General features: G+C 32.6%; 2 protein-coding genes and 1 long non-coding RNA gene across 3 annotated transcripts; 1 reads left to right on the plus strand and 2 right to left on the minus strand.

Annotated features, from left to right (window-relative positions):
* The first annotated feature begins 3,359 nt into the window (after positions 1-3,359).
* On the plus strand, positions 3,360-11,179 carry LOC131639693 (uncharacterized). Its single transcript, XR_009295020.1, has 4 exons — positions 3,360-3,566; positions 3,654-3,718; positions 9,323-9,719; positions 11,043-11,179. It is a non-coding gene; the product is annotated as an uncharacterized LOC131639693 (long non-coding RNA).
* LOC131639691 (3-ketoacyl-CoA synthase 2-like) lies at positions 4,974-6,621 on the minus strand. The gene is made up of 2 exons (XM_058910165.1): positions 5,947-6,621; positions 4,974-5,866 (listed from the first exon to the last, which is right to left on the minus strand). The coding sequence occupies exons 1-2, from the start codon at positions 6,553-6,555 to the stop codon at positions 5,099-5,101; spliced, it is 1,377 nt and encodes a 458-aa protein (XP_058766148.1). The 5' UTR covers positions 6,556-6,621; the 3' UTR covers positions 4,974-5,098.
* LOC131639690 (3-ketoacyl-CoA synthase 2-like) lies at positions 9,817-11,460 on the minus strand. Its single transcript, XM_058910163.1, has 2 exons — positions 10,788-11,460; positions 9,817-10,708 (listed from the first exon to the last, which is right to left on the minus strand). Exons 1-2 carry the CDS (start codon positions 11,427-11,429, stop codon positions 9,947-9,949), a joined length of 1,404 nt encoding a protein of 467 aa, XP_058766146.1. The 5' UTR covers positions 11,430-11,460; the 3' UTR covers positions 9,817-9,946.
* Between the last annotated feature and the right edge of the window lie 2,419 nt (positions 11,461-13,879).

The following is a 13,879-nucleotide window of genomic DNA, read 5'->3' on the forward strand; positions in this document are numbered from 1 at the left end:
GTCAAAAAACCCTAATTTAGAAACTTTAGGTTTTGTTGATTTCTGAACTTTCCTTGATGAATCGTGATGAACTTTTGATCAAATGATGAATGTTACTTCAAAATGTTGATGTTGATAAAAAATCAGGAGCTTTGACTGTGGTTTGACCATAGTTTGACTTTTAGGTTAACTAGTCGATTATTGATCATTTGGACAATTGACTGAGCAATCCTTGGAATCAGAACTTGAAAAATGGCATGAGGACCCTTTGAAGCATATGAGAGGCCATGGGATCCATTTGAAGTCTTAGAACTTGATTTGATCTCGAGAGAAACAAAACCCTAGTTGTGGGTTGATTGCTTTGGAGATAAGTAAGTGTGCCCAATTCTTGCATATGCTTGATTAACTGAAGATCATATGAGTCAAGATATATTGAAATATGATGGACAAATTTTGGGGTATGACACTTGGTTTTGTATTGTTAAAGCTCAACCACCACTTTTTTAAATCATTCTTGCCTTGTATTGTTAAAGCTTGACATATTTTAAACTTGTTAAATATTGTTAAAGCTTAAAAAAAATTAAAAAATCGTTAAGTATTGGTAAATCTCAACACCCAAAAAGATTTTGCCACTTGGATTTTTATTTTCCTTTTAAGAGCAACTACAAATGCTCTGAATTCCCTATTGTTAAAAGGGTATTTAGACACAAGATGTGATGTCTTGCCGAGATAACTTTTAAAAAATTTCTTTTCTCACCACCTCACTCTATTTAAACAAAAACACATAAATATTTTACAATAATAATAACAACAATGATATTATTTTTAAAAAATACAATAAACTGTATTTTCAAAGAGTTCCTTGTAGAGTACTATAAAATGTAAGGGGTGCTAATACCTTCCCCTTCCATAACCGACTCACGAACCTAAGATCTCTGTTTATTTTATTAGTTTTGATTTTAAAAACTTCTTTGGGTTTTATTTCGCTCTTTTTCCCATTTCCTTTGGAAACAATAAAGCGCGGTGGAGAATCTACTAAAATGTCTGAGCTAAGTCAATCAATAGATTTAGTCTAAAATTTTCACCACTACAGAAAAGTGGCGACTCTGCTGGGAATAGTGCATTATCTCTAAGAGGCTTGACCCTATTTTTGTTATATAATAGGCAAAATACTCTTTTTGGTCCCTTATGTTAACCTCAGGGTTCATTTTGGTCCCTTAACTTCAAAAAGTGTCATATTGGTCCCTTAACTCTTCAAAAGGTGTCATTTTAGTCCTTTTTGTCACATTAGCGACGGAAAAACTCAAAAATCGGTCACTAAATCAGTCAATAATGTGACCAAAAGGACTAAAATGACACATTTTGAAGAGTTAAGGGACCAATATGACACTTTTTGAAGTTAAGGGAGCAAAATGAACTCTGAGGTTAACATAAGGGATAAAAAAGGGTATTTTGCCTATATATTATTATTATTGTTATAACTGTTATTATAAGCTGCCAATGTGAATACTTGTTACTTTTGTGGGTTGTATTGGGAAATGGTTTGATTCTCCCTTGGTGAGATAAATCCTAAACCTGGATTTGAATGCACTTATGATAGGAGGTGGTAAAGGGATTTTGATCTCGATGGAGTAATCCTAAGAAAGTCAATTTGAGATCCATCACTTAGTGGAGGCCTCTTTGAAAGTAATCTTTGTTGACCAAGTTAATTGGAAAGACATCGTTATGTTCAACCTGAGAGTCAGGGAAGCTAGGGATCTAGAAACACCTTTAACCAAACTTGGCCATTAGGAAGTAGAGTGGAAACCGTATTTGGATTTAATTCCAGAATGGTTGTTACACAATACTACACTTAGATGAGGTTCTCTTGGAATATTATCAAACAAGCAAGTAAATTGCAACATTTATAATACCTAAGTTGAATCGCTTGAGTATGGGAACTTTAACCTTGTTATTCTGGTACAAAAATAACCATAGTACATACCTTTGGGATGGGTAGACCTCTGGCTCCATGCTCGTGACGTTAAACCTACAAACCCCGTATTTTTACTATGTTTGCATTGCATCCATCCATGCATTATGCATTTAAAACCAAAATTCTTTCAAGGAATTAAAAGAAACTATTTTTGTAAACATTATGAGAATGGAACCTGAAAGAAGAAAAACCAAGAGGTACACTTTCAAGAGTCCAAAGATAGAAGAGTTAAGAATGTTATGGAATGATGTTATCTCTCTCTTAAGGACTAGGATGAAGGAAGAAATTCTCTTTACATTGGTCCAATTCTATGATCCTTTATACCATTATTTCACCTTCCCTGATTATCAACTTTTACCAACCTTGGAAGAGTATGCAAGTATCATAGGGTTACCCATTAATGGAAGGATTCCCTTTACTTGTTTAGAAGAAGATCCCAAGTCTAAAGACATTGCCAAATTCATCAATTTAAGGAAGGGTGAGATTGAGAAGAACATGGTTACCAAAGGAGGATTACTTGGATTACCTGCTTAGTGATGTCTATGCATACTGAAGATCAACGCTTAATGATTCATTACTTTCAAGATTACATGTCAGGGGTTGCTTTGAAATGGTACATAGGTATGGATAGTACGCACATCCGTACCTTCCATGACTTGGGTGAAGCATTTATGAGATAATACAAATACAACATTGATATGGCATCAGACATAGATCCACTCTATGCTATGTCTCAGAAAGAAAAAGAATCATTCAAAGAGTACGTGCAAAGATGACGTGAACTAGTTGCACAAATCATCCCTCCGATGGAAACAAATGAAATGACTAAGGTCTTTCTCAAGACTTTGAGTTCATTTTACTATGATTGAATGGTGGCAAGTGTGTCCAATGATTTTACTGAGATGGTAAACATGAGGATGCGACTTCAAGAAGGCATCCGAGAGGGCCGTTTATCCAAAGAAACTACTTCATCATCCTCTGGTGGTGGAATGAAGAAATTTAGTAGTAACTTTATCAAAAAGAAAGAAGAAACTGTGAGCGTTGTCTCAACAGGAAGAAAAAGACAGTATCAATCTCAACAAATTGTCGTTGCTACTCCTATTGCTTTAATATTTAATATATAATATTTACTATATAATTTACCAAGCTCATAAACCCAAATTTTGAGGCCCATCTTTTTTGAGTCAGCCCGTATAGAGATACCATACACTCATTTTGACATGCATAACATTATTTCATTCCTTTTATTAAAATGATTGCATCACTATTGTATTTACCAATGGCTTGATTTTTGTATCGTGTCTTGCAACTACAATGTGTAGATATATACATGACTACATGGCTTGGCTTATCAACGAGACATGCAGACTACTCTTAAATAAATAACAATAAAATTCATATTTTACATCATCACATTTCGAATTTATAATAAGAAGCAGCAAACACATGTAAAGTAACACCCCTTCGTTTCTCTCCCTCAATCTGCTGTGAACACCTCATTCCTTTTCTCCTACGTAACGTAACCCTCACCATTCTCCGCTCTTCTCTACCGCATGTTCTTTCGTATTCACCATCAATTCCGCCAAGAACCTTCTTCAGACTCGTCCACACTGTAAACCCTAATTCCCAAATTCTCCTCCTCCTTTTTCACCCTTACTCATACATCTCACACAATTTATCTCTACATTGTCAATTGCAGGTACTTCCCATATGATGCTTGCAAGTTATGCTCTGATTGCAACAAATCAAAGGAGAATCAATTCGGTAAGATTCATTCCTTCTGTTTCTACTTTAGCTTTTACTCTCACGTGCTTCCTTTCTCGCTTCACTCTTTAACTATATCTCATATTTTACCAAAATTCTTGACTGTGAATAGCTTTATTAATATTGGTTAGAATATTAGCATTTCTGGCCATGAGATTTGCCTTGTTTGTTATCTTTGTAACTTTGTTGATCTTAGTGATTATATTGGAGAAATACAAATTCAATAATTTTATTTCTCTACTTGTATGAAAACTGAAAACTTTTATTTTACAATGTCTATGTGGTCATAGGCTGACATAAAAATATTTTAATGCACAAGCTAAAGGGAAAATGTATCTGGCGCTGGTAAGACCTTGACCTACGATGATGTTGTACGGGACAAAATGTTGAACGGTTAAGACACGAGTAGCAGAGATGAGGATGTTGCGTTGGATGTGTGGTAAGACTAACATACTAAGATTAAAAATGACAATATTAGAGAGAGTGTTAGGATAGTACCTATAGGCTATAGTAGAAAAGATAGTGAAAAATAGACTTAAGTGGTTTGCACATGTAGCAAGAAGACTTGTAGATTATTTGATTAGGAGAGTAGATAAGATGGAGAGAGGTCAAACAACTAGAGGTAGAGGAAGACCTTGAAAAACTATAAGAGAAGCTATTAAGAAAGATCTCGAGATTAATGATTTGGATAGAAATATGGTCACGGATAGAACATTATGACGGAAGTTGATCCATGTAGCCATCCCCACTTAGTGGGATAAGGCTTGGTTGTTTGTTATTGTATATTTTAATGCAATTTGACAGATTTTAGTGTATTCGTGTTTCATTGGAGGCGGGGCATGCTGTTGGGTATAGGGGCAGGGCCGTAGCCACTGTTTTTTGTGTGGCCTGCTTTGTTGCCATCATCAAGCTTCTGTTTGCTGTTTGTGTTTTGTTTTTTCATCCTGGCTTTTTGTTGTTTTTTGTGTGCTTTTTCTGTCAAAGCTTGGGTGGTTTGTGCATTACCCTTGGGGCCTGCTGTAGGGAGATTTGCTAATCTGGGTATGTCTTGTGCTCGCATTTAGAATCTCATTAGTATAGGATAGTTAAGAACTCATTGGTAAGGGGAACACATACATATTTAGTTGCACATAAGGACATGTTTTAATTACTCAGATTCTTTTGCAAGTCGAAGAGTAAAAGTGGCCAAGAATGTTTATACTTTATAAATGAAAACAGTTAGAAAAAAAGAGTAATTAAAAGAGAAGGTATGATATGAAGAGAAAAGAACAATGATGCATTATTTATATTGTAATGTAACTTACAAAGTTGGACAAATTAGATTTGATAGAATTATATATGTAATACAGAACACCAACTTTCATTATAAAAATCCCCACTTCAAATTGAAACATCAATAGGAAACTCATGAACCTCATCACTCCAAGGATTAATCTCCTCAATTGGATCAACGTTCCTTAATGCATACCAAACAACAGTATTACACTTAAATCCAGAACCAAATGCAAGTTGCCAAATCCTATCGCCTTCTCTTATTCTTCCCTTAGCTTCACAATAAGCCAAAACATACCAAACAGAACTACTTGAAGTATTGCCATATCTATAAAGTGTCATCCTTGAAGGTTCAATTTGCCAATCACTTAATCCAAGCACCTTTTGCATCTCATCTTGAACAGCTTTTCCACCAGTATGAATACAAAAGTGCTCAAAACACAATTTAAAATCAGGTGTATAAATCTTCATATTCTTGTTAAAGAACTTTTTAACAACAAAAGATGAAGCAAACTTTAATTGTTCTAATAAAGGTAAAACATGTTTTCCAAGTGTTGTGATGTTTTCTTTAAGTGCAAAACCTGCTGAACTCATTAAGTCTTTTGAAAGTGATATTCCTGTGATTTTGTTTGTTTCATCTTCTCTTAGAAGGATTGAATTATAGCAACTGTCTTGTGAACCAATGTGTGTACAAACAGTGTGTTTAAGACAATACTTTGAACGGTGAGAATCAGAGGAAATGTTTGAGAGTAAGATTGCTGCACCACCTACACGAAATAGACAATTTGAAACAAGCATTGATCTGTTGTTTCCTAAATACCATCCACTGTTGATATTTTCTGTGCTCACTACTAAAGCATATGAATTTTGATGTACCTATGCATATAAAACTATTAGCCAAAACAAAAGAATGATGATAAAATAGAAAACAATTATCAAGAAAACTATTATCTAACCTGCAGGAGTTGTTTGGCAAGGTCGATGGCTATGAGTCCAGCACTACAACCCATACCACTTAAATTATAGCACAAAACTCGATCCTTAAGTTTGTAATGGTTAACAACCATAGCACTTAAAGAAGGTGAAGGATTGAAAATAGAACAATTTGTTATGAGTATGTCTATATCTTCAACCTTCATTTTTGTCTTCAACAGAAGCTCATCAACAGCACCAAAAATCACTGATTCAGTCTCTTTCATTGCTTCCATAGTGCAAATTCTTGGTGGAACTACCATTAAGGATTCTGGCACATAAGTCTTGTCACCAAATCCAGACCTATCTGTAATTTTCTTTTGAAAATCTATGCTCTCATCTTTAAAATGTCCTCCACATTTTGATTTTTCTATAAAAAAATCCTTACTACACATGGTTTTAGGGGAAGGTTTATAGCATACAAAATCTACTAGATATATCTTTTTGGAGCATTTCTTTAGGTAAAAGGTTGCTATTGATGCCATTAACAAACACCATTGAAAAGGTGAGAAAAATATTTGAATATTTAGAAAGGCTCTAATGATGGAGAGGAAAGGAGCTAAGAAGAAGAATGACATTGAAAACATACTCATGATGTTGGATATGCCATGGTTCTTGTCTAAAAGTTTTCCTATTTATAGAGTTGTAAAAATGAACAAGAGGATACATTGAAAATAAAAATTAATTCATCTCTTTCATAATAAGTCACATATGCAAAAACAAATATCTAGCTGGACTCCACATAATTTAGTTGGATTTGCATGAACTTTAATCAGTAAAAGAAAGTATGAGATAGTATTTGTACTAGAAAGTGTGTTATTATCATTTCTTTAAATATAAGCAACCTTGTCTCAGTTGCAAAGGTAGTTACCTGAACTGAATTATTCTATTATTTTATTAAAAATAGTCTTGTTATTATTCATTATAAGTGCATACTCCCAAAAGATCAAAAGAACCCTCCTCAAATCATCCTCTAATCCACCATTCTATTATAAGTGCATACTCCCAAATGATCAAAAGAACCCTCCGCAACTCATCATCTAACCCATTTAATATTTCAACCAAAATAAAATTTAACCCATTAAACATATGCTCCATCAATTAAAATATCTCATTACCGACAGAGTTGGATCTAAAAAAAAACTTGTTTCACATAACATAATGTATCAATTAGGACTGTTCAATAAAAAAACTGTGAATCGAACCGAGCTGATACTGAAGTTAAAATAACCAAATTGTTATGTTTGGTTAGTGAGTTGAACCATATTGTACACAAACAGTTTTAGAACCGAACGAGATGACAAGTAAACCAAGCCAAAACGAACCGAAATTGAAAATGAAAAATACTAAAAACAATTAAATTTTATAAAAAAATTGAAAAATTGTTCAACGGTTCGGTTCTTTAACAAATGGTTCGATTTGGAAAAAATAGTCCTCTAACAGTTAGGTACGGTTTGGAATTTTGAAACAGTATACCAAATCAATAATTTTGGTTTGGTTTGGTTTGGTTCTGAGTAAATTGAAACAGTTCGGTTTAGTTCGAGTGAACTTATACCATGGTTTGGTTCTGTTCGGTTCGATTTTCTTAGTGGACTTTACCATGAACAACCCTAGTTTCAATGTTCAAATTTTAGTCAAGAAAAATGTCTACATTATATATTATACTGTGATTCGGTTATGATTATCTTTAATGAAAGGAACGTATGGAAAAAATGACATGCATAATATGAATACTAATATATAGACTTTTTAAAGTGATTTTAAATGACTTTAAAGTCAATGTCTAATTTCAAATGTGATTTAAACTATACCGATTCAGCGTGGGATCTTTTAAGTCGATAGAGCATTTTCATGTCAGTTGTTATGTAATGTAAAACCTGTAGTTTTACAGTAATGAGTTTTAGTTGTTACGAGTTGTCTATTTTCTGACTTTTTGTCTGTTAATTGTAACATTGGATATTTTGAACGTGATGGAATAAGATAAAAAATGTTTTCCTTGTCTTTCTAATAACAAATATTTCCCAACATTGGTATCAGAGCTGGGATGCTAAGGTGTTATATTCACGAGAAAAAGTTCTTAGTATTCTTATTCTCTATGGCTGTAACAACATTTGATCTTCCACATGAGAAGAAATATTCTTGTTGCTGGAAATAAAGCGTGTTAATGTGTTTGTGCATGTCTAGGAAAATTCTGACCAAGGAAATACTTGGTATTTAAGTGTGTCTCTTTGATCCACCTCTCTTTTGTGGGAACTTACTTGGTGCACTATATTCACGAACTCATTTTATTCTAGTATACAACACTAGTTCTATTGGTTGAAAAAAAATAAAAATAATGTCTTGTGTGAAAGAGCAAACACTTGAACCTTGTGAAGATTGTCGAGCAGACAAGAAAAACAGAGTGTCTTTTCAAAAATCAGATAGTGCAAGATGAAGAAAGCAAATTCTAGATTTTATTCACTTAGATGTGTGCTCAACATCTGAAAGGTCCCTTGGTGGCGCTAAGTACTTCTTAACTTTCATCGAAGACCAGTCAAGATAGCTGTGGGTGTAGCCATTGATGATGAAGATCGAATTCTTAAAGTTTTCAAATTGTTCTTTGCTTCTGTTGAACAAGCATATGGAAAAAAGCTGAAGTGTTTGAGAACTGATAATGGTGGGTAGTACAATAGGTCAATTTGAGGATTATTGAAAGATCCATGAAATTATACATGAGAAAGTACTTATTCCAAAAGATGAAAGATTAAAGCTTGATGCTAAGTCAAAAGTGTGCATATGCTTTGGCTTACTTTGGTTCACCAAAAGGTGATCTTGGGTTCTGACTGTGGGATCCTGCAAAAAAGAAGATTGTTCAAAGCAAAGATGTGGTATTCTATGAAGATCATACAATCCTTGACATTCAATCTAAGATGTCAAAAACCATCATAGTACACAATTCTATACTAAAAAGAACAAGAATCTCGAATAAGATCAACAAGAGCTAGACAACAATCAAAAAGATATTTCTCTGATGAATATGTCGGTATCACTGCTGAAGGGGATTTGCTTTCTTCACCCAAAAATATTGGTGTTCTTGTTCATCAATCGTAGTGATAATCTATAACATACTTGTTTGTCTACACTATAGAATTTTATACTATTCAAATGATTCTGTTGTCTATTTTTTTTGTCTATTATCAATGGAATTGATGAGTTTAATGAATAAAATATTTTTTTATCATTTGGTTTCTTCACCCCCATTTTGTTGGCAATTTATGTCTTTATGAAACCTTTTATTTGTTCTGAGTTGAATGCTTTAGTGTCAGGTTAAAGATAATGCATTTTAGTAGATAATAGACTAATAGTTAACCATATTTGCAGGTGGGTTCTGGTTTACTTTGTCAGTTGGGGAGGAAAGTAGCAGATTTTCCACCTTAGCTGGCTTTTATGCAGTCGCGGCTCAAGTGGCCTAGGCGGATTGTTCTTCAATTTTTCTCTCGTACAGTTCTAGAGCCTCAAATGTTTCCGCTGGGTTCTGTGACTGCTTTGTTTTTAATAGCGGCCAGCAGGGTCTTCTGTTGGGTCAGGAGAGGTAGGGCCGGGGGTGTTTTTTCTGTGGCCTGCTATGTTTCTGCCATCAAGCTCTGGTTTTGCTGTTTCACTCTCGTGTTTTGGTTTTCAACCTGGCTTTTTGTTAGTTTGTGTGCCTTTGCTGTCAAAGTTTGGATGGTTTATGCATTTCCATTGGGGCCTGCTGTAGACAGATTTGCCGATCCGGGTATGTCTTATGCTCGAATTTAGAATTTTATATATTTATTTAGCCGATTTAAAAAAAACATTAGTATAGGATAGCTAAGATCTAATCGGTAAGGGGATAAACACACATACATATATATTCATTATTTATATTGTGATATAACATACAAAGTTGGACAAATTTGATTTGACAGAAAGATATATAATAAGGAACACCAACTTACATTATACAAAATCTCCACTTCAACTTCAAACATCAACAGGAAACTCATGAACCTCATCACTCCAAGCATTAATCTCATCAATTGGATCAACATTCCTCAATGCACACCAAACAGCAGTATTACACTTAAATCCAGAACCAAATGCAAGTTGCCAAATCCTGTCACCTTTTCTTATTCTTCCCTTAGCTTCACAATAAGCCAAAGCATACCAAACAGAACTACTAGACGTATTACCAAATCTATAAAGTGTCATCCTTGAAGGCTCAATTTGCCAATCACTTAATCCAAGTACCTTTTGCATCTCATCTTGAACAGCTTTTCCACCGGTATGAATACAAAAGTGCTCAAAACACAACTTAAAATTAGGTGTATAAACCTTCATATTCTTGTTAAAGTACCTTTTAACTACAAAAGATGTAGCAAACTTTAATTTTTCTGATAAAGGCAAAACATATTTTCCAAGTGTTGTGATGTTTTCCTTAAGTGCTAAACCAGCAGAACTCATTAAGTCTTTGGAAAGTGCTATGCCTCTGATTTTGTTTGTTTCATCTTCTCTTTGAATGACTGAATTGTAGCAACTGTCTTGTGAACCTGTGTGTGTACGAACCGTGTGTTTAAGAAGATACTTTGAACGGCGAGAATCAGAAGAAATGTTTGAGAGTAAGATCGCTGCACCGCCTAAACGAAATAGACAGTTCGTAATAAGCATTGATTTGTTGTTTCCTTTGTACCCACCACTGTTGAGATTTTCTGTGCTCACTACTAATGCATATGAGTTTTGATGTACCTAGGCATATAAAAATATTAAATCAAGATAAATAAGCTTCAGTATCTAATATAGACTTAAAAAAAATTTGGACACTTACCTGTAAGAGATGTTTAGCAAGGTCAATAGCTATGAGTCCAGCACTACAACCCATACCACTTAAATTATAGCACAGAACTTGATCCTTAAGTTTGTAATGGTTAACAACCATGGCACTAAGAGAAGGCGTCGGACTGAAAATACAACAATTTGTTATAAGAATATCAATATCGTCAACCTTCATTTTTGTCTTCAACAAAAGCTCATCAATTGCAGCATAAATCACTGATTCTGTTTCTTTCTTTTCTGCATTAAGAGTGCAAATAATAGGTGGGATTTTCAGTGAGTCCTCTGGCACATAAGTCTTGTCACTAAATCCAGATCTATCGACAATTTTTCTTTGGAAACTTATGCTCTCATCTTTAAAAACTCCAGAAGCTTTTAAGTTATGTATAAACAGTTCCTTACTACAAAGACAGCAAGGTAAAGGTTTATGACATGCAAAATCTACTAGGTATACTTTTTTTGAGCATTTCTTTAAGTAAAAGGTTGATATTGATGCTATTAAGCAACACCATAGGAAGGGTGAGAAAATGTGATTAGACTTGAAAAATATTTGAATATTTAGATAGGCTGTAATGATAGAGAGTAAAGAAGATTTAGATTGAGCTAATAAAAAGAATAATATTGAAGACATACTCATGATGCTGCTGGAGATGCTATGTTTCAGTGTAAGAGGCTTCCTATTTATAAGACTTAAACTGTTACTTTCAATTTGTATAGGTGTTTTATTGATTATTTACTTAATTAAACCATTTAATTAATACTGTAAACATAACACTCATATTATTATATTATTATTTTGTATTTATAATTGATAATAATAATAATAATAATAATAATAATAATAATAATAATAATAATAATAATAATAATAATAATAATAAAATCCAAGAGCACTTAGACACTTGGATGAGGTGGAAAGAGATCCCTTTCAGCTTAATTAGAGGTTCTCCTGGATCTGAATTTTGTCATCGATACACAACAATGTTAAATTCTTTTTTCTTTTTTTTTGGCTTTGACACTTTGGTTCCTAGGGGAAAGGGGCCCTTGTAATCCAGAGCTTGTGCCGAGAGGTATGGGCACTGGTCAAGCATTGTTCCCACCTAGGAATCAAACCCGGTATTTCCGGATTGCGTCCTTAGCGGAAGGTTCTTTACCACTGGAGTCCAAATGTTTGGTTAATGTTAAATTATCTGTGAGAAAGAGGTTTGTCGTCTATTATGGTTTTCTCGACTCGAGAAATTAATTACAGCAGTTGCGCGTAGAGAATATTTGATTTCTATCGAAAAAAGATTAATAAGATGATCATAATAGACAAAATTTTACAGCAGTTACACGTAGAGGATATTTGATAATCATGCGTAAAATTAATTAATAAAATTTCAATTCTCTTTCAATCAAAATCATTTTCTTTTTTTGTTAAATACATTTTTCCCTATAAAATTTTAAATATTTTTCGTTTCAATTAAAATACTGTAGTTTTTAATCCTCTAAAATATTTCTATCTACATAAATGATCTTTCCTATTTTATCAAAGTTGCCTCAAACTTTAATTTTTAAAATGTTATTTTTTTACGCATGATTAAAACACTATAAAATTTATTGACAAAACTTTTGAATTTTTAATAAAATATAAATTAATTATAAATTTCAAATGCCATAAAAGTAATAAAAAAAACTTAAAATTGAAATATTATTAAAATAAAAAATATTTTTAATTCCGTTTTTAAAAGTGAAATATTAAAAGTGATTAATAATATGTCTCTATCATCAATAATAGAAACAATTAGCCTCGTCTCATTTGCAAAGTTGCAATACCTAAAGTGAAATATTAGTTAAAATGTACATATATTAGTACAGATATTCCCAAAATTATTTAATGACTCCTTCGCAAAATCGTCAGCTAACCCATTACTCTATTAAGATACACTCCCAAAAGATTTAAAGATCCCTCCACAACTCATCATCTAACCAATTATTCTATTATAAGAGTATATTTCCAAAATATAAAAAGACTCCAACTCAACTCATCATCTAACCCATTTAATATTTCAACCAAATCTTCTTAACTTCTTCCTATTAAAATATTACATTACCAACAAAAGTTGGATCTTAAAAAAGAAACACACTAGAGGAAATCCATAAAAAGATCACACTAGTAATATGAGTGCATTACGCCACTATTTAATCTTTAACAACATTCTTTTAATATTACTTTTCTTTTAAAAGCATTATTAAAAATACAAGGAAGAATCAATAACCATTTTTTTATGAAAAATTTTTATTGATATATAAATAAAAATAATAATTTATGAATATTTCTTAGAGGTTTACAATTTTTTTTTTATAAAAAGAACCACATATACATTTTAAAAAACACTATTAAAAGTTGTATTAGAAAAAGAATCCGATGACAACCGTGAGACACAAAATTCAACAATATATTGTTTAAAATAAAAAGCGCTATAGTCACTGAAAATCTATGGTGCTTTCTTCTAAACCCTTTGCTTCACGAACATATACTCATTTCATGATACAAACTCAAAAAAATTGCAACAATGATGAAGAGGCGATCGAATTAAGTAGCGGCAAACACCATCTTCCTTACTAGATACACCATCCTCTTTTAACCTGTTTTTAATTTCTCCCTCTTTATTTGACATGGTCTAAGTTATATCTATGTTCACAATAAAAATTATAATCACCTAAGTTAAAAAGTACTTAAACAAGAACTACTTAAAAAATATTTATTTTGAGAATTAAAATATTTGGATTTGAATTATAACCGAATCCAAAATAACTTCTCCGGTTAATAACCATTTAATTATATCTGGATTATATGAATGAATAACCAAACCATTAATAATTAAACCGATTAATAACCATTCAATTATATTCAGATATTTAAAAGTGATTTAAATTTGGTTATGAATTTATGTATAACAATCGGATATTTTGCACATCCCTAATTACATAAATATATTGTATGTGAAAAATCGAGGTCAGCAAAAGGGTTGTATTTTGAAAGATTTATAGTTGAAGAAATTGTTGAGTTACTCAATATCTCTCGGATGTTGACCTATATGGTTT

Source organism: Vicia villosa, unplaced genomic scaffold (assembly GCF_029867415.1).
Source record: "Vicia villosa cultivar HV-30 ecotype Madison, WI unplaced genomic scaffold, Vvil1.0 ctg.002741F_1_1, whole genome shotgun sequence".
NCBI classification, from domain to species: domain Eukaryota; kingdom Viridiplantae; phylum Streptophyta; class Magnoliopsida; order Fabales; family Fabaceae; genus Vicia; species Vicia villosa.

Bases quoted from the DNA above. Each gene is read 5' to 3' on its own strand.
- LOC131639691 (XM_058910165.1), bottom strand. From the start codon at position 6,555: ATGAGTATGTTTTCAATGTCATTCTTCTTCTTAGCTCCTTTCCTCTCC. The intron at 5,867-5,946 runs GTTAGATAATAG...TTATATGCATAG, and splicing joins TTGCCAAACAACTCCTGCAG to GTACATCAAAATTCATATGC.
- LOC131639690 (XM_058910163.1), bottom strand. From the start codon at position 11,429: ATGAGTATGTCTTCAATATTATTCTTTTTATTAGCTCAATCTAAATCT. The intron at 10,709-10,787 runs GTAAGTGTCCAA...TTATATGCCTAG, and splicing joins TTGCTAAACATCTCTTACAG to GTACATCAAAACTCATATGC.